Source organism: Colletotrichum aenigma, assembly GCF_013390185.1.
Source record: "Colletotrichum aenigma strain Cg56 chromosome Unknown KSG_Cg56_contig01, whole genome shotgun sequence".
Lineage (NCBI taxonomy): Eukaryota > Fungi > Ascomycota > Sordariomycetes > Glomerellales > Glomerellaceae > Colletotrichum > Colletotrichum aenigma.
This window is the reverse complement of record NW_023500907.1, coordinates 4789687-4815274: the sequence shown is the minus strand read 5'-3', so window position 1 is coordinate 4815274 and position 25588 is coordinate 4789687. Positions and strand designations below refer to the sequence as shown.

Sequence of the window (25588 nt, the reverse complement as noted above, 5' to 3'; positions counted from 1 at the left end):
TCACTGCTTGAGCGCAAGTCACCGATTTTGGATTTCTTTGATACATCGTTTTGGAAAACAAATCTGGCACCTTGTCTGATGTCAAATCCAATCGACTCACGACAAATTTCGTTGCATTCGCGATTCCGTCCAGATCAATCACCAGCTTGCAGATTTTCAGAGATGTCTTGGGTCATCAGATCTCATACCAATTGATGTGACTGAAGATGTTATCACATCTCCATCTGACAGAAAGGGTCAGAACACGTACTCCTTTCCCCTCCCGGCAATGCGAAATGTTTATTACTGAGCTGGTTCATGCATCCATGTCGCCCTCGGAACTCTGCCTGCAGGCCGGGGAAGGAAGCGGGCAGTCGCGATTGGCCTCGATGCATCAAAGCGTCGGGGCCTGCCCGGCCGCCCCGCTGTTACAGCCGTTGATTAGCTCCCGACCCCGGACGTCGCATTACTTGGTGGGCGCGTGAATCTGAGAAAAAGGAATGCCTCTCTGATTCTGCATCTGGCCTGCGTCAAGAAATGGGTCGCCCAGCCCTCGATGAGCGGCAGACAGGCTGAGCAAGGCGGCCGATGCCGTACAAAGTCTGTCGTCGCTCGCCTTTCGAGTTTCCCCGCCGGAGCTTCTCTTGCAGCATCGGTGAGACCCGACTTTGACCTTATTGCTTGAGGTTCAGGATGTGCGAAGACACGGATGACCCTCGCGCGTCCCCAGACTCTGCTGAAGGGGAGCGACCGCTCGAGGTTGACCAAGATGTAGGCCGTGCGAGTCCTCAGGCGTACCACGCTGACTTGCACCAGAATGCAGACGCCGACTCAACCATTGACGAACGCATGTGAGTACCCTGCCGTGTTCGCGAAACGTGCTGACGAGGAAGATCGTCGTACACGGCAACGTTGACCTCGAGCGTCCTCAATTATCCTGAGGAGCATGGTCGGCGATACCACGCTTATCGACCGGGATGTAAGTATATCGGCTCGTTCGATTGCTTGCCGCAGCTGACAGCGGCCATCAGCTTACTTTGCCCCCAACGACGAGGTATGACGATGCCACCGGTTCGAGCCAAACCTGACAGGTTCGAAGAATGAGAGCGACCGCCTCGACTTTACCCACGCGTTGATTCGAAAGACTCTCGATGAGGAGCTCTACCTGGCCCCGCTACAGAAGGAGAAGGTCCACAGGATTCTCGACATTGGGACCGGCACAGGGATTTGTGAGGTCTCCTTTGCGCAGGTCTGGAGTCGTGCTAATGGCAGCTATACAGGGGCGATTGAGATGGGCGATGAGTTCGATCATGCAGAGGTACCGTTCTTTCCCTCTAGCAACATCTGGTGTTGGTTCTTTGCTAAAGCCAGCAGGTCATCGGCAACGACTTGAGTGCGATTCAGCCAGAGTGGTGCGCACATCATACCGCTTGTTAAGCCAACCACTGACACTGAAAGGACCCCACCGAACGTCAAATTCGAGATTGACGACGTCGAAAGCCCGTGGCTGCACCCTTCCAAGTTTGACTTCATTTTCAGTCGGTACTTGGCTGGATCAATCGGCGATTGGCCCAAGCTGGTGAGAAATGTTTATGAGTGAGTCGCCTTCCTCTACCAGCAATCCTTGTCGTTAATAAGTGGCAGCAATTTGAACCCCGGAGGATGGGCCGAATTTCAAGACTATGACTTCCTGTTCAAGTCTGACGACGGCTCTTACAAGGAAGAACACCACACCTGGCAATGGAACACCCAGTTCATCGACGCGACCGTGAGTATAGGACGGGAATCTCGCCCAGGGCCTAAACTCGAGCAATGGGTCAGGGATGCCGGATTCGTAAACGTCCGCCATTTCGTGCACAAGTGGCCGATTGGCCCTTGGCCCAAGGACGCCTACTACAAAGACATTGGCATGTGCAACCTCATCCAGCTGCTAGATGGGCTTGAAGCATTCACCCTGCGCGTCTTTTGCGGCGTACTCCAATGGCCCGAGGCGAAGGTGCTCGTCATGCTGGCGAAGGTGCGCGCAGAACTGAAAGCTGGCACCTTCCACTCCTATGGCAACTTGTAAGTGATGTCCCCCATCGGCCTCGTGAGTAGCAACTGAAGTTCGCAGCCATGTGGTATACGGCCAGAAAGCGTAGGCGCGATGGTTTTGTAGTAATGGTAATGATACAACTAGTCTGCAATCATTTGTCCGATCTCATTTGAATGCCGATGCTAGCGGGACTGATCGGGTACACTAACAGCGCCAATGCGGGCCGCCGTCCTAGCATACCGGCCCCACCCTGCGTCGCTTCCGGGGCGGGGCACCGACACGTCCTGGCAGTTCGTCCGATGCATCAACCCACTCACCGCAGCCAACCATGCAGCAGCCCCGGCTGGTTGCGCCCGTCTCACCTATTCTGGGTAATTCGCTCGGCGCATACCCCGTGCTTACCACCAACGCAGGGTAGTATCGAGCCCAAGCCGGTATCTCCATAGGCGTACAGCAACCGTCACCATCACTCGAATGATGCGGTCACTATTAATAATTGCAGCTGCTCCATCCGCGTTTGATCCGTTCCTCATCATGTGCCAGTACATCTGCTCGTTGCGCCTCACGTACACCAAGCCATGGCTGTGGACTCGACTCTGGCCGTCCTGGTCGCTGTCGTTCTGCTGACGGGTCTGTTTCTCACATCGAGGACGGCCAAAAATGACAGACCACCGAAGCCTCTCAAGTTGCCCATCATCGGTGACCTCCACAGTTCACCGATAGAGAGGCCAATGCTGAACTGGGATGCATGGACTAGAGCCCAGGGACCGGTCGGGACGCCGAAGCTCTTTGGCATCATGCCCTTCGTGGTGCTCAACACAGCCGAAGCGGCCACGGAGCTATTCGGCAAGCGCAGTGCCCTCTATAGCAACCGGCCGAGCTCTGTGAGCATGGAGATGATTACCGATTCGGCGCCAGGCACGTCGAGGATGACGTTGATGCATGACTACGACGCACACTTGAAGTTACATCACCGCATGCTATCGCCGAGCCTTGGAGCTGTGGCTGCGCCGAGGGTCCAGCCACTCATGGAGCTGGAGTCGAGGCAGCTTCTCAGTGATGCTGTCAATGCTGTGCAAGGAAGTGGAAAGACGGTGATGAGCAGCACGGAGCTCTACCCGCTGCTGGAGCGGACCCAGGCCAGCGTCATCCTCGGACTACACTACGGCATACGGGTGCCAGCTCACAGCGATCCTCTGTTCACGGAGATCCTCCACGTCCAGCACAAAGTAACCTACGTTGCCGCCAACCCCAGTCTCGTCGATTTTATCCCGCCCCTGAGGCATCTCCCCGCAATCATCTCCCCTTGGCACCGTGCTGCGAACAAGCTCTTCATCGAGCAACGAGATCTCTACCTTCGTCTTGTGGAAATCGCAATGAACGAGCCTGGCTGGAACGCCACGAAGCAGGCACGCGCTATCGCCGCCAAGAATCCTGATACTGAGGCTGTGCCGGATCTGGACCTCGCCTTCACGCTGGCGACCAGTATCTCGGGCGGGATGGAGACGAGCCCGAGACAGACGCTGTGGCTTCTGGTCGCTGCGCATGCCAACCCGGGCTTTGTGGCAAAGGCACACGCTGTCTTGGACCAATTTGTTGGTAGGGACCGCTTGCCGCGGTTCACAGACCGATCGAATCTGATGTACATTGATGCAATAGTTTCGGAAGTGGTGCGTTGGAGGCCAATCGCGCCGGGCAGCATTCCCAGGAGAGCGGATCAGGAAGACGAGATTTTCGGCACGCCCATCGTCAAGGGAGCGACTCTATTTGCTAATGCCTGGGCCATTGGCCGAGACGAGAAGGTCTTTGACGAATCACTCGGCGATCTGGGTTCATTCGTTCCAGAGAGGTGGCTAGACGAAGAGGGAAAGCTTCGTACGGACCTCCCGTTGGCGGGTTTTGGGCATGGAAGACGAAGCTGCTTGGGGAAGAGGGTGGCTCTCGACAACACCTTCATGATTGTTGCGAGTCTGCTGTGGGCCTTTGAGGTTGCACCCGTTGGCCAGGTTGATTCGATGGCTATGGAGGTCGCGGGGTTCATGACGGCGCCCTCAGAGTTCAAATTTAGTCTGAAACCTAGAGGCAAGTGGGTTCGGGAGGTCATTCAGAGAGAGTGGGATGTCTCGGAGACGGACCTGAGCAAGCTCATGGGGCCTTGGGTGGATGTTGAGACTTCTTAGGTCAATTGAAGCAGATGCCTCTTGCCATCGGACTCAATTGACGTGAATTGATGGTGGTTTACGAATGCCGCTGGGATGTTCAAGCCATTCTCGACTCATCAAGGCAGTCCTGGCAAGTGAGTGTCTTGGCTCGTGTCATCGCATCTCACATCGTCACTTCTCCGCATCTTCTCGCCGGGTCTGGCCTCACTGAAGCCCGTGGGACAAGCTCAAAGCCGTGTTGGCCTGGTCCAGGCTCGGCATGATGTCCGCTGGAGAAAGCCAAGATCCGGCACGAGCATCAAATGACTCGTCGATCATGGGAACTTGCGTTTGCGCGAATCGCAAGCATTCAGTGGAAGAAAGCCTCTCTCGAGTTTGAAGCCGTTTGGAATGAGGCCTGGGACGGGGCTTGATTTGAAAACATTCTGGCGCCGAACAACGCCGGCTATCCATTCTTAGTCTGTGCTAAGTATCTTGTACGCTAAATAGATGATGGTCAAAGAAACGCTTCGTCCTGCCAAATCCAAATCAAAGCCAGCCCGAGTCCCGAACCCGTGTTTTCAGGATGCATGTATTCTTATGGCGGCCGGACAACCTGGGAGGATGATGAGATGACAGGCTGGAGACCGAATGATCAGACATCACTTACATTTTTGAAACTCCAGCGTCGGATGTACCCTAACCAGAACCACAGACGCAGCCCTCGCGGAGCGCGGGGTTGACATTGGGAAAGGGGAAGCACTGGCGGCCCTCGGCTTCGCAGTTTTCGCCAGAGACACCGCAGTTGCTGTCTGTGCAAGGGCCGGTGAACTGGGCAGCAGAGGCCGCGACGAGGGCGAGAACTGTAATGAAGATGCCGCGCATGTTGACTGATGTGTGTGGTGATGGCGTGTGAAGAAGGTGAGGTTGACAGTTTGGCTGAAGGCTGTTCGGATGAAGACTAAGCTTGATGATGATGATGGTTGATGATGGATAAGATGAGTTTGAAGCTGAGCGTCTGTGTTGATTATATACTTTGGCCTGCTTGTCGGACAAGTCCATGAAATTGAAGTGTGTGATATTTATGGGAACTTCATTGCTTGGCTCTTGACCAGTCAACATTGGCATGCGGAAGCCCAGCCTGCTAGCATCTTGGGCAATTTTAAAGTGCGACTTCAAGATAGGCCAGGCCCAGGGGTTTCAATGCAACTTGTGTTCCCTCTTGCCAAGCGTTTCTATGGGTTCTGGATGTCCTGGTGAGGCCTGTACAAATTGCCTTTAGGACGTGATCGGGACGATACTCTACGCTCAATGCTTAGACCAGCTGCGGGCCACATTGCTGCATCAAAGAGCCATAGGAATGCGTCTAACCCCTGGCTCTTCTGACGAATTCTCTGTAAGTTGATTTGATAGCCTCCCAGAGAAATTGCCTGACCTCTCTGCTCGATAACCTCGTATGGTTCATCTTTGCCCCTTACACATAATGCCTCCAACCCCTTTGCTATGAATGTACCCAGAAGCGTCTTGTCTATTTTGGAGGTCTACGTTGAGGCTCGGCCTCGGACGTCGGGCGGTGCAATCGGCTGGTGGCCCGAGGACTTGGCAGCAGCTTGGCGGGTTTTGGGTATTATCGGTTTCTTAGGGGGGCCATCGCGGCGGCAATTGGGGGACTATCCGTCTGGCGATGAAGGAGAACAAAAAAAAAGCTTTCAGGCTGCGGTCTCGCCGTATGCTTGGCGATGAACGTTTCAATTATCTCTTGGCTTCTCGTTGTGAGCGGGACGTTGTCCGCGTCTCAGACGAAGAAGGGGAGGTGAGGTGCCTTTATTTAGACGAAGGTCGCTCTCCCGGACGGCCCATGGGGTTGGCATTCGATGAGTTGTCTCTCGATTAACCCCCACGCTCGAAAAATAGGTTCCAATCGTGAGAGTTGATCGTCAAAATAGCACAAAAGGGGGCTCGACCCTTGCCTAGACGTCTTGGGCGCTGCAGTTGCTCCGCATCTTGTGTGTGGTCCAGCGAGTCAGCGATCGCCCTGGTAGCCAATGCAACCAAAGGCTCAATCTTGAAACGCCCCGACGGGAATGGAATGAAACGGGCCTGGGGTCGGGAATCTCGCCCATGGGCGCGCTGCCGTACGAATGCCCTCATGTCGATCCCGCCCCCACAACATCCTGGGGTTGCTGGCAATGACATGCTGGTCTGGTTCAACAGCTGTCAAGGGCGGAGCAATACGGAGAACTGGGGTTTGGGTCGTCGGGACTTTTCGGACTGGACGTCGTGCACTTCTCGAGGGTCATGGCGCGCTCCATCCAGGTGAGTGCGCTCCGGACTTCGACGGCGCGGATCGGACGCACAGCGGGCAATGACCGGGACGCACAGCCCGGAGCAGACCGGCGATGTGGGTCTCGGCGCCGAAGCTCCTGTGGGGTATGTGCCGGCACTCCGGGGCTTATTGTCGGATGGAGCATCTCATCGATCTCGACATGCACAGAAGCGGCTTCTTTCTGGCGCATTGGCAAGCCGACATGGGTCTTGCCGACGAGTTCTGCATGAGGCACACCGATGACAATTTTCGTTGCTACCGACATGGGCTTTCCAAGTGATACACCTTCACAGAAGCCATCCAGAGTTGCGAATAACAGCGCCAATTGCTGCAGCCATTTTAAGGCACGCGATGCCTTCAGATGGACGCCGCCATGAGCCTATCATAGCTGTGTCGCATCGGCTTACTGCTCGGTAAACACTAACTACCAACTCCATGTCTCAGGCACCAAACGGGATCGCGGCACCGCGCAGGGATGGATCCATATCCGCCTTCCCCATCGGGACAACAGGAACACCCCCCCGGACACTGATACGCTAGACTGATCTAACCAAATAAACCAAAGTCCCTTTACAATCTACTGCTGGCTGACGATTATAGCTTCACTCTCAGTCGCTGCTGCGCCGCACGACTCGCTACTTATGTTTACGCGAGTAGTCCTGGTGCTGTCCAGTCACGCGCGTCTGATCTCGCTCACTCCTGTTTTCAGATTGGCCTCAGTTCGTACTACAGCGCCGAATGCTCCTCACCGATTGAATTTTGTCCAGCTTCACCGAACAGAGTATCGGCTCAGGCTGCCATACGCGACTTCTCCTTCCTCGTCACGCCGCGATGAAGAATTCCTGCACCAATGATGACACATTCGGTCCCGTCGTCCACGGTTGTCGTGATGACTTCGACCTGACAATCAAGTTCGAGCAGGTGATCCTGACAATCGTCCCTGCGGCCGTTTTCATTGTGGCTGCTCTGCCGCGCTTGTTCGTTCTCCTCCGCAGGCCCAGAGTTGCAGCAGGTCCCAAGTTCCAATGGCTGAAAATCGCAAGTACTGCTCACCTTCATTTCTGCGCCTTGTCTGACCACCAACCAGTTCTTCATCGCCGCATACGCCGGACTTCGGCTTCATCAACTGGTTCTGACCAGCCGTAGCACGTCATGGACAACGACTACGTCAGTCGCATCGGATGCGATGGTATTCGTGGTCGGTCTTGCGATGATGCCGTTGTCGTTTTTGGAGCATGCCCGCTCTCCCCGGCCATCAACTCTGCTCAGCATCTTCCTTCTGGTGACGTTCGTTCTCGACGTTCCGCTTTCACGAACGCTGTGGCTTTCGGCAGGGTCTGATGCCGGCCGTCAGCAAGCCTACACCTCCCTCGCATCACTCGTCTTGAAGGCTGCAATTTTGGTCGTGGAGTCTCACCAAAAGCCCCTGGCATGGTACGTCGACCAGAAACCGCAGGGTCCCGAAGCGTATGGCGGCATCATCAAGCTGGCTTCGTTCTTCTGGTTGAACGGCCTCTTCATCAAGGGATACCGTAAAGTTCTCACAATCAGTGACCTCTACCTCCTCGACGATGCTATGACGGCCGAGGTCTTGCACGCAAAGTTTGAGCCTCACTATGCGAGAAACAACAGCGTCGGCAAGTCGCATCCCCTCGCCAGAAGCTTGTTTCGTACCCTCGCGATCCCCTTGATCCTGCCGGTCGTCCCTCGGGCCCTTCGAATAGGATTCATGTTTGGGCAGCCCCTTTTGATTCAAGGTCTCCTGAGCTATCTAGTAGAGCCCGCAGACTCTTCGTCGCCGAACAAGGGTTACGCATTCATCGGCGCGGCGTTCTTCATCTACGTCGGCATGGCAGCCTGTCAGGCGCTGCACTTTTACCTGCACGAACGGTCTCTCTTCATGGTCAGGGGAGTGCTGGCGTCCGCTGTGTACCGCAAGACGACAGTCCTGAAGCTCTCTGCCGCAGACGACTCTGCGGCCTTGACGCTCATGAACGCCGACGTGGAGCGCTTCAAGGGCGGCATCCAGCATTTCCACGAATACTGGGCGAACCCCATCGAGATTGCAATCGCATGCTGGCTCCTCGAGCGCCAGATCGGTGCTGCCTTTGTGTCACCCATCATTCTTGTCATCATCTGCTTCGCAATCGCCGCAGTCATTGCCGGCGTGTCAGCGTCTCGTCAGGCAGTGTGGATGAAGGCTATCCAGAAGCGGGTGGGCGTGACGTCCAAGTCTATCTCCAGTATGAAGGCGCTAAAGATTTCTGCCATGACTGGCCCGGTGGAGAGGTTGATTCTCAAACTGCGGCTCCAGGATCTTCATGATGGCGGACGGTGGCGCTCCATGATCATCTGCGCTGTCGCTGCTTCTTTCACGCCGACCCTACTCGGGCCGACGGTGGCATTTGCGACAACCTCGTCGACTCTGGATGTTACTCGCATCTTTACGTCCATCGCTTACTTGATGCTCATCGCTGGCCCCTTGGGACTGCTGCTGCAAACGTTCCCGATGATGACTGGAGCATTCGCCTGTTTGGGCCGTATCCAAGCATATCTCAACAAGGAAGCGCGAGTGGATTTCCGCAAGACCCCTGAATCGATGCCCCCAGCTAAGCAGAACGGGAATGTTCCGGCGGACTCTGAGGCCACCGCGATTACAGTCACGCAAGGCTTCTTCGGCTGGGAACAGGGAAAGAACGTCTTGGAGAAGATCGACATCAAGATTCCCGCCTCTTCCCTCACCATCATTGTGGGGCCCATTGCCTCTGGGAAGTCGACTTTGTTGAAGGCCTTTCTAGGCGAGACACCATACAATTCCGGTGAAGTCGCTTTTGGAGTCAGCTGCCGCAACGTGGGCTACTGCGACCAGTCCCCTTTCCTCTACAACGACACGGTCAAGGCCAACATTATTGGGCACTCTGCCCTGGACCCGGAGCGCTACAAACAAGTCATCGACGCCACCATGTTGTCTGCAGACCTGGCAACGCTGCCCAAAGGTGACCGCACCAAGATTGGCAGCAATGGCGTCACATTGAGCGGAGGCCAAAGACAACGAGTTGCCCTCGCACGCGCCCTCTACCTGGAGACCGAGATTCTCATCCTCGACGACATTCTGAGCGGCCTCGATGCCACCACAGAGGAGCATGTTTTCCGCCGCGTGTTTGGTCCTGATGGCATCGTTCGCCGCAGAGGGGTCACGGCAGTGCTCTGCACTCACTCGGTCCGGCACCTTCCTTCAGCAAACCACATCATAGCCCTCGGTACAGATTGCACCGTGGTCGAACAAGGCTCTTTCGCCCACTTGAAAAACAACGGAAAATACATTGAGAGCCTCAAAGTTTCGGAGGAAAAGGCTGCTTCCAAGGGTGCCGACGACGACGACGAAGATGAACCTGAGCCTATCGCTCTGACAAAAACAAAGACTGCCGAGTCCGTCTTGGAGAAGGAGGCGGACAAGGCACGCCAGGTGGGCGACACGTCGGTCTACGGACACTGGTTCGGCACCATGTCGCCGCTGGTACTTGCTGGATACTTCTTCTGGTGCACCTCCTACGGCTTCAACCAGGCCTTTCCCAACATCTGGCTCAAGGTCTGGTCTGAGGACATTGTGTCACCGGATCCGAAGCATGGGAAAGCATACTACTTGGGCATATACGCCCTCCTCGAAGTGCTGTGTCTCGTCTCCTTGATCATGGTCATATTCATCTGCTTGAGAATCATGATCTACCAGTCAGGAGCCAAGCTTCACCAACAGAGCCTGCGGACACTCATTGGCGCGCCTTTGAGGTACCTGACAGTCACTGATGCCGGCACCATCACCGGGCTTTTTGCCCAAGACATCAACCTGATTGACGGAGAGCTTCCCATGGCGTTCATCAACTTTTCTTTTGGGATGTTCACTGCGATCGGGATGCTATTCATCATTGCAACCACATCACCCTGGCTGGTTATCACCTACCCGTTCCTCATCGGGGTCGTGGTCGCGGTGCAGAGGTTCTACCTGCGGACGTCGAGGCAGTTGCGGCTATTGGATCTCGAGGCAAAGGGTCCTCTCTAGTAAGTCACATGTCTCTTGAACTCACTCACCTCAGCTAACCATCAACCCAGCTCTCACTTCATCGACACTCTCAAGGGCTTGGCCACCGTGCGAGCATTGGGCTTCATACCCACCGACATCTCGGTCAATAACCGTCTACTCGACACCAGCCAAAGGCCAGCGTATCAGCTTGCCCTCATCCAGCGTTGGCTGGCGCTCGTTTTGAGGCTCATTGTTGCCGCCATCGCGATTCTTGTCGTCACTCTGTCGACACAGCTGCGAGCGAACTCGGGATACACAGGAGCAACTCTCGTGACTATCATGCGATTGAGTGACACGCTCACCATGCTCGCGTCCTCGTTTACTTCGGTAGAAACCAGTATCGGCGCCGTAGCACGTATCAAGACTTTCCATGAGACAGTCAAGCCCGAGACTGGGCCGGAAGAAGACACTATACCCGAGGAAAGCTGGCCTCAGAGGGGCGCGGTCGAAATCAAGGGCATCTCAGCTTCGTACGGCGACCCCGAGGACCCCAAGTCTATGGATGAACTCGCCATCCGTGATCTCGATCTTACCATCAACGCCGGCGAGACGGTAGCCGTCTGCGGACGCACGGGAAGTGGGAAATCCTCTCTGGTGCTCCTGCTCCTCCGTCTCCTCAACCCTCTCCCAGACTCCGACGGCGACATCACCATCGATTCCCTGCCCGCTAGCAAAATAGACAGAGACGTCCTCCGCCGCCGCATCATCGCTGTCTCCCAAGACCCCATCTTCCTTCCTGACGGCTCGACCATCCAGGACAACATTGACCCGTTCGGTGAAGCAGATGAAGCAGAATGCAGGGGCGTTCTCGAACAAGTTGGGCTTTCCGCAGCAATCGAGGATCGCGGTGGCCTGTCTGCCGACCTTCCCTCAGAGGCTCTCAGCGCGGGCCAGAAGCAGCTCTTCTGCCTTGCGCGGGCCGTTCTCCGCCGCCGTGTCAGGGGGCGCAACGGTGCCGAGGGTGGCATCCTCCTTCTCGACGAAGTCTCGTCAAGCGTCGACAAGGCCACCGAGGTGGAGATGCACAATGTCATCTCACGGGAGTTCAAGGGGTACACCGTCATCATGGTGTCTCACCGGCTGGACACTGTGATGGATTGCGATACCATCGTGGTCATGGACAAGGGGCGCGTGGTAGAGAAGGGCGAGCCAGGTGTGTTGAAGGATCAGGAGGGCGGTGCATTTAGGGAGCTTTGGAACGCCAGTAGGACATCCGAGGAATGATGAACGTGTTGGAACGTGAGGGAGGACATGGATTGTAATGTTGACCTTGGCTTCTCGGAGTGAGAGGCTGTGATACCCTCAACTCAATGACTTGGAGAGGCGGTGTGAGCCGGCTGTATTGTTGATGAGACTATGTACAATTTTGAGTCCAGACCTTCGTCGCCATATTGCTATTTTGAAGTGAGATTAATGCCCATAGCCATTCCCATGGCTCGCTGAGCATTGCCAAGTCATCGGTGGCCATCCTTCAGATGTCCATCTTAGCAGTCGCAACCAAAGACCTTCTCTATTTCCAAGTTGAACGGCTACTCCTTCCCCGTCTCGAGACTCTGGGAACTTCCAGGTACGGAAAGCACGTGGACCGCGAGTGCCTCAGTCGGAACGGGAGCTCTTGCCTCTGACCGCCCTCCCGCACTTGCTTTTTCCCATGGAAAGGGACAGAGCTGCTAATGCTCCTTCCGCTTCAACACACGCAAAGCTCTGACCGACAGTTGCCTGCGTCAAAACCTTCTCACTTCCATCTTGGGGGCCGTCCTGCCTTGGCGGAAACAAACTCAGGAACCCCCGGCCTCGATGGCACAGCATCGACGTCATACCTGCCCTGATAAGGCTTCGGAGTCTCCTATCATCATCATCTAAGCTGCCAATCTGAGGGAAAAAGTCAATCACTCCAGCCAAAGGGACGAACATCGCAAAGGACCTGACTCTTGCAAAGTCGCAAAAGTCCATGGTTTAATCTCGATTCATCGAGCGATCCCGTGTCAACCTGCCCAGAGCGGAAGAAGAGCAGCTCCCGGTAACGTCATGGCATTCCAATGATGTGCAGTACACCACACTGACGGGAAGAGAAAAAAGGGGTCTGCCAGGCCCCGGTGCGACCGTGCAACCGATGTCAGACGGCCGGCGGGCTTGTCGCTCGGCTAGGGGTTTGGGAGATCATGTTCATGGTGGTGTTGGGCAAACGGGCTGGCTGGCTGCGAATAGCTGGGGAGCGCAAGCGCGGAAGCTTGCTCTCGAACCGTTTCCGCGGGGAAGACAGGCCGTCTCACACACACACCAACACACCAACACTCGCGTTCCTTTCGCTTCGGGTGCGGGCGATCACTGGCAAATCCCCCTTAAACGTCACGGAACGTTTGGGACAGAGGAATGGGAAAGGGATCGTCGAAAGGATGCGCAATTTACGCGAGGGGGAGACTGAACCGACCGCGGCGCCGTTCTTGGTTGCACGGATCGGCAGCCGGGCACGACACACATCCCAACGTCGTCCGTCCGTTATCCGTAACAACCTGCCATCTCGAGCAATTTCTCCTTTCTTTCAATCTCTGGTCGGGAACGAGGTTTTGCTTTTCCTAAACCCTCAGACCGGACGATGGGAAGGCGTTCCCGGGAGGACATCCGTCGTCTTGGTTAGCTGGTCGGACAGCATACCCGGCCAGGATAAGGTGGCCATTGCAGATTGGCCACTTGGAATGAAGCGCACGGCTGAGCTGGAATGGGTGGTATGTCACTAGGCGGTGAGCAGCGGTCACCGACTGCGCCGACGAGGGATGCCGGTGCAGCGACGTCACATGCTGAGCGCCCTGCAGACGTGCAGAGTGCAGACGCCAGTTCACCTCTGTCGCTTCCTTCCTCAGCGATTGGGAGCCCGGCGAGTCAGCTCAGCTCAGCCAGTGGCCGTCGAGCAGTTGCGCCCTACCAACTCAGCTGGGAACCCCGGGATCGGAGGAGAAGGAGCTGTTTGCTCGGCGGAAGCTGGGAGCTCTCGCTGGCCAGTGTCAGCTACGCACTCCGACGACGACCTGCCTGAGGCAATTTTGCATTCACATTCCATTGACAAACCGACCAATCACAAGACGGCGATAACGGCGATAACGGCGCAAAAGCGACAGCCAATGGGCGAGGAGGACCCTGCATCGATTGATTAAGCGCAGGGGTGATGAAGCATGGCATGCAGCAAGGATACCCTTTGGGGACAAGCGCGTCTGTGCTCGTCGAAAAGTGGTCCGTTATCTCGATTCGCGGCGCCCGATTGTCCACTCCCAGCAAGACGGATCGCTGGGGACGGGACTGGCTGGCGAGACTGGAATTCACGGCGCTGTCTCGTCTTCGTTTGCTGCTGCTGCGAGGCACCGAGCCAGAAATCCCCTCACTCACTGCCGATGCGACCCCAATCCAAAACTCACCGACTTTAACCCACAAGGCGGACGGGACGGCATGCGGCCACCAGTGCACCACCAACCACCAACACGGCACATCTTGCTGGCCTGGCCTGATTCTGATTCTCCCTCTGTGATTATCGCTGAAACCAAAACTCGATAACACCCCGTCGCCACCAGCCCCTTCCTCATTCCCAGCCCTGGCTCTCTCTCGCAGATGAGGCTCGTTTAACGACGACATGTCTCATTTGGGATCATCTGGGGAAGACCACGTCCCTCACACGTGAGAGATATCCGCTGTAGGAATGATGGCGGCAACTTGGCAGACCACGACCTTGGGATCCCGGACTTGTCTTGCCTCCAACCGTACCGCTGGCAGCGAGGCGCGAAGCTGGGCAAAAGGAGCGACTGGCCGTTTTGGGAGAGACGATGCAAGTAGATTTTCTTTTTCCTCGCTCTGCTGCCGCCACCCAGACAGAGTCTTGCAACCACGGTACCCGCCGTTTTTTTGCGGAAAGCCTGTTGAAAACTCGCCTGACACCTGCCCGGCCGTGGGCTTCTCTCGGCCGACAAACCCACTAACGCACTGAACTCTGAACCGACGATCAAGCGCCCAATCATTTTACAGGGATAACGGAGCGGAATGTCGGTGTCCCATTCGGAAACCTGTCCATGCCAGTCGTGTCAGTGTGCAGCATCTGCTTGACCAATTCTCAGTCTTTCTCGCATCCATTCCGTGGCTCTGTCAGCGTCGCAGCCGCGGTCTACAGAACGTCCTTTGTGTGTTTCGCCTCCTCGTCAAAGCCTCGTCGGGGCTGTCTCTGGCCGGCGGCGGCTTGACGGACCTCGGCCGGACGTTGCTGTCGAAAGAGGATGAGGACCGAAGCCAGAGCCGCCGAGGGGGACGGGATGGCGCGGTGGGGTCGGCCAGATTCCGGGGACACTCCAGTCTTTTTTCTGCTGCGTGAAATCGCGCTCTGCAAGCCCATGGATGCTGTTAATGCCTAGCGCTTCGGCGACAGCGAAGAGATGCCACTGGCCACCTGCAGCAATGAACAGACCGTCGTCGCGAGGCTGTGGCAAAAGAAGGGGAACAACCGCGCACTGCACTCTTCCACTCAAACCCCATCAATGCTGCGCAGCGGTCTTGATTGCTGGGATCCCCGCCACTGAATTCTGTGCGTTCGGGCGAGGCGGCAGGGCCACGAGCGGCCAGCCTGTCGTCTTGGTCGCAACTTCAGGCTGGTGCCACCAAAAACCAAGAGGACGCGCCGTCGTGGGCGGGGCCTCCCGGCAACCTATTTGCAAATGCCAAGTCAAAGCGAACCCACAAACGGCCCTCATGCTTCTGGAGGCGTTCTGGAGGCAGTGGAGCTCCTCGAGGTCCAGAGGTGGGTTGTCTGTCACTCTGCGGACAAGTTCCACCCCTGGGAGCTGGGCGGCTGGCGAGCTGTTGTCTCTGTTGAAGGTTTTGGGTCCTGCACGATCTTCTTCATTCGGGTCCAGCTCCATCCCCATCTCCATCTCCAGCTGGCCTCTGCTTTCGCTTCGCTTCGCCTTCAGAGGCTTGTTGATGGGCTCGTCTCCGCCAAATCTCCATCGGACGCAGGAATCTCCCTGCGCAGGCACAATCTCCCTCACCAACGGACGGCTGAGGACGGTGGGGTATCGACGTCGATATCTTTTCAGCTTCGCTCAGTTGTCAGGTTTCGACAGCAGATCTTTCGTCCGTGGCTGGATTGGCTCTTGCTGTTCCAGGAATTTGATGGGCACGGAACGAGATCTCTGAGCGTTGACGTTGCACGACCTGCGTCATATTCACTGCTTGACCTGACTCGGGCCCCTCTCCACGGACCCTGACTACTGAGAGTTTGTTTGGTTCGGTACGTTGCGTGCGGTACTCGTTCGGAGTCTCTGCGAACGCAGACAACGGCGAATGAGCTAGCGAGCAAAACTCCCGTCCTTCTGGCCGACGCCTCAGATCTCAGCCGCCTCAGTGGCCGGGAACCAAATCTCAATTGGCGTTATTGAGCATGAGATCAGTGTGGATAGTGTCACCGAAGAAGCAGCGGCTGCTCAGGAGATTTGCCCACGAACTACGCTGCCGCTAGAGCAAGTCATGCCGAAGCCATCAGGTTCCGTTATGTGGGCAAAACCCGGCACTCGACGGCTGTCGGCTGCCAGCTGCAGTGCGTCCCGTCTAGTCGTTGCAATCCGCAGCAGCGCAGCTCAGCGGCCACCGCAGGCGTTGTGCAGCGCAAATGCCCTCAGACATCGCCATGTGGTTATCGCCCGCCGTAAATAGCACGCGAGGATGCTGTGCCACCCACCCCGCCATTTGCCCCCGTTGACAACTGACGGGACGCTTGCGGCGTGCGATGGGTGCAGCTAATTGCACTGACAGGACAGACCGCCTGGCAACCACATCCAAAAGTCAACAATAAGGAGCATCAAGCCTCATGGCTGGAGAGGAGGAGGCCAACCAGGCAAGACCCACCGAAGCTGCCCGGCCAGTCCCGGCCAGCACAGCCAGCGACCAGACGAACAACGGGCAGCCAACTGGGGAGGCTGGAGATCGGAGGAAAGCGAGTCGCGGCGATTGGAAATGAACAGCGTTCGTCTGGTCCAGCGAGCCAGTGTCAGTGGAGGACGGGTCTCCATATTATGGGGAGAAGACGCCCCCGGCTGGATGGCCCAATGCAGCAATTGAGCAGATGGGCGGTGGGTTTGGAGGGGAGAGACACTAAGGCTTGTGTTGTGGACGTTGGCCGCGGTCCCTCACGTCACGGACTGTGGACGCCCAGCGCCCTCCACGTCTCCAGGCCCTGCCGCCTCGCGGTTGGCGGTCTGGCAGTTTGACAGGGGACAGCGGGCAACGTCTCGATGTATCCTGCAACTGCGACTGGCCTAGGCGCGCCTGCTATGCAACTGCCATGCAACAAACATGGCGACGTTGCAGATGACTGGAGTCGAGCGTCAAGAGAGAGAGTCAGAGGCAGAGTTACATGCCCGAGTCTGTCGCCTCTTGTTTCTGGGTCCCGACCAAACTACGTGCAGCAAATCTGACCTGTCTGTCATCACCAAGAGGGGCACTCAGACCAGGTGTTCCGACGTCGCACAGGACGATTGGATCCCGCCTATCGCGGTGCAGACGCATAAGGTATCCTGCAGGAATGGATGCGCGCACACGCATCAACGCATCGGGATGGGGGAGGAGGAGAGGGAGGGAGGGGGCGGGATCACCATCGGTCCATGGGAGGGGGGAGCGAAGCCCGTCGACAGCAGTGGATGACAATAGTCAGCTATCACAATGGGCCTGCAAGTGCCGTTGAAGAATAAGAGACAAACGACAAAGTGATGGGCAACAGCGACAACAAAGACACATGTTTACAAAATCATCAGGACAAATACAATTGGCCTCGGAGAAACACTACTCGAAAAGAGGTACGACTCTAATCCGGGCAGCATTTTACACGCAGCACGCGTACCCAGCCTGCCTAGGCTTTAATCTCAGGCCGCGCAGTGTTCCATGTCCTGGTCGAAAAACGTCGGTTCAGGAACCCCTGCTACTTGCTGCTGCTTTCAATACTAGACGAACCCCATCCATGGGAGAAAGTGGAGGATGGATCCCCGAATCCCGATGTGCCCTCTTTTATTTTTTTGCTTTCTTTCTTCAAAGAGGCGCTGGGCAGTGGGCAAGGGACCCATTTTGATGCACGCGTGCGATACGAGCGGCAGCCGGCAAAAAGAATAACAGTGAGAAGAAGAGAGTCCAGATCGGTCTGTGTCCGATGTGGCACCCCTGTCAAGAGTTGTTGTTATTTCTGTTGGCGACGATGCAGCAACCGCAGTGTCTCTGATGAAGATGTGCATTTGCCCGGCCGCGCCAGCGGTTACGATTACGTTGCTGTTTCCGGCGGCGGCGACAGCGGGAAAGAGGTTGATGTATGTGTAACGGTAACTTCGGCATCGTGAAGTTGGATCTACCGGGCGTCGTCCTGCCGCTCGCTCCCAAGTGCCTCAGGCAAGACATAGAGTTATTGGAGACTATCTACACTACGGCCGCGGTCTCATTCCGGAGCGCGGAGCCGCGTGAGAATGGCTGGAGTTCGTGCTAAGGAGGCGGGAGGTTTCCTGGGACTGTGAGGTGGGTTAAAGGGTCTTTGGGAGAGTGTCTGAAAGGTGCATCCCTCCAGCGTCTCGTCCACCGCTAATTTGCAGGCTGCAGACGCTACAATGGCATTATTGCTTTTTTTTCCGTCTTGATCTCGGTCGTCCCAGACTGGCAGAGCCTCGAGACCTTTTGGCAGGCTACTCGCGGGACAAGAAGTCGGGAGCCAAAAGACCCTGACGGGAGTGACCTGGCCTAGACAACGAAACCAACCACTCGGTCGCTAAGCTTTAGGGGAAGGTGATGAAGCGGCAAGGTAGCTCCAAGTAACTTAGCGGCCGTGTGGACTACGGGCCATGGGCCAGGAGAAGGAGGAGGTTAGAGGAGTTGAGACGACGACGGCGAGGCAGGACAACAACAAAAAAAGACACGCGAGCAGACCCATGGGCCCAAGGAGGTTCCCAGCGATCTTCATCAACGCAGACAGGACTAGCGTGGTCGAAGGGAACAATTAAGACGGCGTTATTACGTAGCAGCTCATTTCAGGGTCTTTTTTGTCCTAGACAGCGCTGGTCCATGTTTCCGCTGTCTAGGCTGCTGGGGCCTCGGTGACGGAGGGGCACGGAAGGTGAGCAAAGACTGAGGGTCGAGATTGTGACGGTTTGGGGCAGTTGGCCGGGGCGGAATGGAGTCCCGCGCCGATTCGATTTCGGAATTCATCAAAAAAAGCAAGCACAAGCAGAGAAAGAGAGGCTTGGATGCTGTTATGGAGGGTCGAAAGCCTTGAGCCACTGTGTAATGGTGGAAACGGCGGGCAGCGTTCTTTGTCGATTGCAGTTAGGACGGACGGGACGACAGAGAGAGGCTACGCTCGACGAGGACTAGGCAGCCGGTGTCGACGGAGACCTGGCCGGGGGTGATTTTGGGTGGTTCGGCCAACCAGAGGACGGGTAGAAGACCGCCCACAGCGCAGAGGTCGCTAATGCGGTTACGGGATTGGGGGCACTTTGTGTGTGTGGTGGTGCATCTTGATGATGAGGTGGACCGTGAGGGGGGGACCGCGACAAGGAACTGGGAGTGCACTGACTGGAGCGCCGCTAGGACTGGGACTGGGACTGGAGAGACTGGGACTGGACTGGAGACTGGGGACTGGAGACCAACTCCAACTGTGGACGGCCCACGACGACTGACTGACTGCATTGACGGGGGCTTCCCTTGCAGGCGAAAGGGCGGTCGCCGTCGCCTCCGCCGCCGCCGCCGCCATCGACCATCGTGGGCCGCCGCCTTTGCCTTCTCGCTGATACTCTCTGTACTTTGGTTTCCCGTCGTCGCTGATTGGGCAACTGCATCTTGGAGATCGCGGTCGCCTTCCGTTGTTGTAGCTGATGTGGCTTTTGGCGGTGTTATTGCTGCTGTTGCTGCTGCTGCTCCTATGCACCTTGGGAGACGGGTGGCCATACATGCATCTTCTGTCCAGAGTTTATTTCTTATCTGGGCAGACGAGTGCATGCAGACAGACAGGCAGACAGCACAGAGGTATGCTTGCTTCACCGTAATGGGCACGGCGAGAGCGTCTCTGGCGGAGGGGTTGGCTGGCAAAAGAGCATCGTGAGTTATTCGTGCCTGGCTTCATAGGAAATGAAGGTCTGCTTGGTACGAATACGTTGGGGGGTGCAAGTGACTGCAAAGAGACGCTGCACACAGAGACCCTGGTCCGCAGCGTGTCATGTCCTTGATGGGGGTGTGAATCAACAGGGCACTCCCCCTCCTTCCAGCGGCTGGTCCTTCCTCTGGCTGAGGTGCACCGCACCTTGGGTACCTAAGGTACCTTACGCAGTACGGCAGACTGACTGGTGCTGCCCTCCTACTCGGGCAACTCCCTCCGCCAATTGCCGCAACATTAAAACTAATAGGGAACCCGCACCCCCTTCCACTTGCTCCTGCCCACGGTTCGCCCTTAAGGCTCCTCTTCCCACGCCCCCATTCCCATCCTCGACCGTACTCGTCCCAATCGACCAACCACTACTTCACCATCCCGCTCCCACCTCCCATCTACAGCTTTCTCCTTCTACCGAAAATAAATCAACAACCAACATCCAAAGGGAGCCCGTTCTGGTTGATCAAGCACATCTTCGCCTCTTCCACGACGCAACCACGAAATATACTTTTGTCGACGTTTGCGGCCAAGCTTGCTACTCGAAGCATCGATAACACGAGACCCAACGCCTTCCCTCTTCATCACCACACCTACTTTGCGACACGCTCGCATTCCGCACTCTGCATTCCTACACCACGCGCATCGTTGGATTACATTAATTAGCGCCAACCGCCGCCATCCCACGCGCGGTTTTGTCCTCTACATCAATCCTCCACAGCATTACTTACACCATCGACTATCGTCAATACAATGGCCGCCGACCTCATAATGCCTACCCTCGCCGACCAGCGCGGCCCTGCCGCTTTCTACGCGCCTCAGCATCGCCCTGACTTTGGCCACACAAGATCTCAATCTTTTCAGACCGCGCCGCGACCCTTCGGCCAGCGCATCTCCCCCCTCAGCACTCCTCACGACGGCTCCCCGACCTCGCCCAAGTCGTGCTTGACCGACTCGGTCCGCCCTGCCTACATGCCTGCCGTCCTCCGCCCCAACCACCACCACTCCAAGAAGTCGCGAACCCCCAAGGCCGAGGACCTTGACGGCGAGGACCTGCTCTGCCTGCGCCGCACCAACAGCAGCTTCATCAGCCTGCCCGGCTTCAGCGTCATCGGCTCCAAGCTGGCGCGTCGCTCCACCGGCGACAGCGGCAAGGTCGTGGACCTCGAGTTGGATCCCGAGCTGTTCCCCGAGGTTACCGGCGAGCCTACGCGCAAGCACTGGAAGGTAAGTCCACACGACGGTGCACTGCATACCCTGCGAGACTGCGGATGCTAACGAAACTCCACAGCCCGACACCGAGTCTACCATGTGCGACGACCCGACCTGCAAGCGCAACTTCAATGCATGGAACCGTCGCCACCACTGCCGCCGCTGCGGCAACATCTTCTGCGGACCTCACTCTACACAATTCATCCCCCTTGACGAGGACTGCGAGTTCAACCCCCGCGCGACCTTGTCCCGCGTCTGCTTTCACTGCTTCACCGAATTTAAGGTATGGAAGAGCCGTAACGGCAGCCGCAGCGGGAGCGACCAGAGCTCCGACTCTACCAGCACCACCCCGACCAGCCCCATCGTTGCGAGCCCCATCGTTCCCACGACGCCGGGCCTCCTGGCTCCCACCAAGGGCCCCGAGGTCGCTGCCAGCGTGCCGCGCGACTGGAACTGGAGCACCTTCTAAGGGCTCGACGAATACGGCGCATACGGAGAGGAATAGAAACCCGAGGGCGCGAAGCCACAGACGGATCACGATTCACGGCCTTGACGAAGAGCGAACACAATAGACTCATAGACTTACAAACGGCGGCGTTGATTCTCATCAACCTCCCCGACGATACCAAACACCACCACCACCACCACCACCACAACATCAACAACAACAACAATACCCACTAATGGACTGCGCATACGCGTCAACATTATTACATCCGATCCGCACTTAGAACGCCCTACCGGTTTCTACACCATCGATTTGGCATGGCTCCGTTTTGCATTTAGCGTGGCGTTGACAGGATGCGAGCTTGGAATTTGGCTTGTCGTCTTTTTTGACAGTATTGGAATGGCTCGTTTTACGGAACACATACATTGGCTCTAATCAGGCCCTCCTTTCGAACGGAGTTTGGCGGCATACTTCATGGAGGTGTCTATACCCCAGATGTGATGGCCGGGCGTTTCACTCCCGCTCTCTGAACCCGCCCGGGTGACGAGGCGGGAAGACGAAATTGGTCGGCCGAACACCTTCATGGATCGGCGTTGTGTATTTAGAGTTGGCCTCACCTATTGGTCGATGGCACAGAAATGATATAGGATGAAGGATCGGGATAGGGCGGGGGAAAGGAGGAAAGGGTCAACAACCCGGACGGACGGCAGCGCAACCTTGTCGCGCACGTTAGGCCACGTCCGCCGCCTTGAAGTACCCCGCATGACAGACAAGAAAGAGATACCATTGATTGCATCCACACAGAGTTCCACCTCGCGAAACCTTGGCTTGTGACTGTGACGGTTGGACAGGCGGTGGTGGGCCGCTGCCTGTTCACGATGCTTCATCAGCAATCCAGACGTGTCCGAGTTCTTGTTGCTCACCGACCCGTGTCTCTGGGCATTACCCGACAAGGCAAATCTTTAGCAAGCGCGACCGAGTGACTGGTTCGAGGTGTGTGTATGCGCAGTGTGTGGGGGTGGTCATCCTTGAGCCGAGGCTAGCCTAGTGGCTGGTTGGCTCTTCTTACCTCTCTCTCTTGCCAGTTGTCACTCGCCCCCCATTCCCTCCTTCGTCCTACCCCAGGTCCAGTGAGGGTAGGTTGGATTTAGCTCGGGATCTTGGAGGTGTAAGATCTTGCGGTGAATGTCGTTGTCGGCTGCGGCGAATGCTGTGGAAAAGTGACACGCACAGCGCCGTGATTCATACAAGTGAGTGGCTGGATATGTGTAACCTTTGCAGTCTCTGGTATTGACTCGCCTTCTTGTCAAAGACGTTTGTCATCTTGGAGTGCTCGCCTTGCAGGGTATGGAGTGGTGACCTGGTCCGCTCACGATGGCATGACAGCGTCATCAGCGGTAGATTCTGGGGCTCATGCTCATGTTGAGTGAGAGAGACAGCCAGGCCGAAGGCAGCAGCAGCAGCAGACCGGCGGAGCAGGCGCAGTCGCCAGCGGGAACAAGGGAATAAAGATCGCGGGCCGGGGAAGAAAAAAAAAAAGGAAGCTAAGTACGTTAGGTAGTCCAACGACGACGAGGGCGACGCACCCCGCGTCCCAACGCACCACGCGACGCTGGACGAACCGGGCTCGGACACACACATGCGCGCGCGCGCGCACATGTCAACGCGCTGCCGCCGCTGCTCCTGCTGCGCTCCTGCATGTCTGCTGCTGTACCCGCAGCATAGCCCACCAGCCCGTGTGAACCATCTCACGACCAGCAGCAGCACGAGTGGGCGCGCGCAAAGAGGAGCAACAACGCCCCCCCCGCAAGCTTAAATCCGCTGATGGCGGCCTTCCAAAGTCTGTGCCGTGGCTCAGACATGTTCCGGCGGAGGAGTCGCAGCTGCGCGGGCTCTGTGTTATGACCCTGGAGAGGAGACTTCTGTGAAGCTGGGGCCCTCTGGCGGGAAGAAAGAATGTGACTGATAATGTCACTTGGAAAGGATTACAATTACCATGTTTTGCTTTGAATACGCATCATGTGGCGTTTGTGAGTCAGGAATGAGGACGAGGAAGCCCGGGGTGCGGAGTATCGAACGGGCGTGCACTTACATGGCCGCATCCGTCGGTACCCAACACAGAGACACCTCACCGGACGTTCGACGTCGGCGTCTTGCTTGCTCCGAAGGCCGAGTATCCACATTAATGCCGTCTCCGACGTCGCATCGGACCGGCTCCGTGTCGGAACGGCTGGAAGACCACCCCGATCCGGCAAGAGCTTAGGCCGACCGCATCCTACTCTTCGATGAGACCAAGTCTCCGAAGCGTGTCACTCAAAAGCGCGTTTTGGGCACACCACAAAAGAATTGAAGAACCAGATTGGGTACTATAATATATATACACCTGCCGGATCACGGCCGACTGCCCAGGTACCTCATGCGTAAAATGCAAAACTCTAGACGGTTACGACTAGATAACGAGCGCTCCGGGCGATGCAAATGCTTTACCCCAAATTTTTTCCCTGCTCAGAACGCCAGGTAAGTATGACCATGCCGCCGTCCCAATTCCCACCCTCTCAGTCCGACTATCCTCCACAGTAACCCTCGTATGTCCCATTACGCATCCGTTGCAACCCCTTCGCACAAGACAATCAGGCACGGGCCTTGTTGTTGGTCTTGCCGGCGCCGCGGCGGGGGCTACCCTCGACGGCATACTCGGTAGAGCCGTTGTAGATCTCGCGGTTGACATCGCGGGCAGCATCCCAGCCAGCCTTCTCGGCCAGGGTGACGTTGCTCTCACGGCGGACCTTGCCCTTGCCCTTGGCAGACTCGGCGCTGCTACGGCGGAGGTAGCTGCGGATGAAGAACATGACGAAGAGGTAGGTGAGAGGGGCCAGGTAGAAGACGTTGAGCCAGATGGCGAAGGTCTCTCCGCTGGTGGTGATGCACGGCTGGGTGACGTATACGGTCTCGGCGATGAAGCCCGGCTGGGGAGGGGCAGCAGCAGCGGCGGCGACGGACGCGCCTGCAGCCTCCTCGGCGACCTTGGCACCGGCGCCGAAGACCATGTTCTTGAGACCCTCAAAGGCACCGGCGGCCGCAGTGGTAGCGGCCTCGGCAGCGGTGCTGGTGACGGCCTCAGAAGCGGCGGCCTCGGCGGCCTTCTTGGAAGTGTAGACGGTCACGGGAACGGTGTAGGAGACGAAAGAGTGCAGCATGGCATACGAAGCACCGACGAGGAACTGAGTGATCTGCATGGTCGTGAGGGTTCGCTTGATCGCCATGGGAACGCGGACGTTGAAGGCGGTGATGGTGTAGTAGGTGTACTGATCTCATGGTTAGCATCTCTCATCGCACAAAGACAGGCCGGTGCAAACTCACCATCATGGCGTGAATGAAGGAGTTGACGAGGACAAACATCCAAATGGGAGCAGACATGTAGCGGATACCAGCCCACATGCACATCATGGCGCCAGCGTGGTGGTAGGTCTGGAGGGTGGAGCTGAGCTTGCCCTTGGCCAGGATGATGAAGGTATCGAGAACCTCGTAGAACTTGCTCAGGTAGAAGATCCAGCCGTAGAAGGCAAGACCCTCGTTCCAGATTCTGCCAGTGGAGGTGCGGCTCGGGCGACCGTCGAAGCCGAGCGCAGACTGTCCGGTCAAGCTGGACCAGAAACCGACGGTCTCGTTGTAGACAGTGGCGGCACCGAAGCCGCCGTTACCGTTGAGCTGGCAGAAGCTGTCGGCGGTGGCAGCCAGGCCATTGGGGCCAAAAGGGCTCACGACGCTCCTGCGCATGCCTCCCAACATGCCCCAGAAAGTCCAGGCCGAGTAGACGGCGAGGAAGACATTGTGCAGAACGACAAAGGCGAAGAAGGGCTTCGTCTTGCTGATTGCCCAGGGCTTGCGACCAGTGGACTGGTTGTACTTGTTCAACAGCTTGATGGTGACGGCGTAGAGGGCGGCAATGGTGATGGGCACCTTGGGGTCGAGGGCGGCGGAGAAGATGTGGTCGGGGATCTCGAAGGGGGGTGCGGCGGCCATGGAACCCGGGAGCGGCGGGGGGATTGCCATGTGGGCGCCGTCCGGAGGGAACTGGAAGAGCGAGGGGGACGGGAGCTCGCTGAGCACGGTGACGCCGGCCATGGTGGGGGATTGACCAATTGCGAGCCTCGGTCCAAAAAAAAAGAAGTGGTGGTCCCGCTGTTCGCTCGGGCGTTGGGGATTCTGAATCGCGTCTCA

At 57.0% G+C, this 25588-nt stretch overlaps 6 protein-coding genes across 6 annotated transcripts; 4 read left to right on the top strand and 2 right to left on the bottom strand.

Annotated features, from left to right (window-relative positions):
• Positions 1–672: 672 nt before the first annotated feature.
• CGCA056_v001259 (Secondary metabolism regulator LAE1) lies at positions 673–2120 on the top strand (the record flags this gene model as incomplete). Its single annotated transcript, XM_037316519.1, has 8 exons — positions 673–830; positions 873–958; positions 1011–1033; positions 1079–1297; positions 1354–1391; positions 1438–1575; positions 1624–2043; positions 2093–2120. The coding sequence occupies 8 exons, from the start codon at positions 673–675 to the stop codon at positions 2118–2120; spliced, it is 1110 nt and encodes a 369-aa protein (XP_037185971.1).
• A 472-nt stretch (positions 2121–2592) lies between these two features.
• On the top strand, positions 2593–4194 carry ftmP450-2 (Fumitremorgin C synthase; the record flags this gene model as incomplete). Its single annotated transcript, XM_037316518.1, has 1 exon — positions 2593–4194. The coding sequence occupies one exon, from the start codon at positions 2593–2595 to the stop codon at positions 4192–4194; it is 1602 nt and encodes a 533-aa protein (XP_037185972.1).
• A 559-nt stretch (positions 4195–4753) lies between these two features.
• Positions 4754–5040, bottom strand: CGCA056_v001257 (uncharacterized protein; the record flags this gene model as incomplete). The annotated part of the gene is made up of 2 exons (XM_037316517.1): positions 4754–4795; positions 4873–5040. The coding sequence occupies 2 exons, from the start codon at positions 5038–5040 to the stop codon at positions 4754–4756; spliced, it is 210 nt and encodes a 69-aa protein (XP_037185985.1).
• Positions 5041–7312: 2272 nt separating this feature from the next.
• CGCA056_v001256 (ABC transporter FUM19) lies at positions 7313–11783 on the top strand (the record flags this gene model as incomplete). The annotated part of the gene is made up of 3 exons (XM_037316516.1): positions 7313–7438; positions 7569–10537; positions 10589–11783. 3 exons carry the CDS (start codon positions 7313–7315, stop codon positions 11781–11783), a joined length of 4290 nt encoding a protein of 1429 aa, XP_037185986.1.
• Positions 11784–20460: 8677 nt separating this feature from the next.
• CGCA056_v001255 (FYVE-type zinc finger-containing protein) lies at positions 20461–21388 on the top strand (the record flags this gene model as incomplete). Its single annotated transcript, XM_037316515.1, has 2 exons — positions 20461–20934; positions 20999–21388. The coding sequence occupies 2 exons, from the start codon at positions 20461–20463 to the stop codon at positions 21386–21388; spliced, it is 864 nt and encodes a 287-aa protein (XP_037185983.1).
• Positions 21389–23997: 2609 nt separating this feature from the next.
• On the bottom strand, positions 23998–25492 carry sre1-1 (Elongation of fatty acids protein sre1; the record flags this gene model as incomplete). The annotated part of the gene is made up of 2 exons (XM_037316514.1): positions 23998–24672; positions 24728–25492. The coding sequence occupies 2 exons, from the start codon at positions 25490–25492 to the stop codon at positions 23998–24000; spliced, it is 1440 nt and encodes a 479-aa protein (XP_037185984.1).
• Positions 25493–25588: the final 96 nt, after the last annotated feature.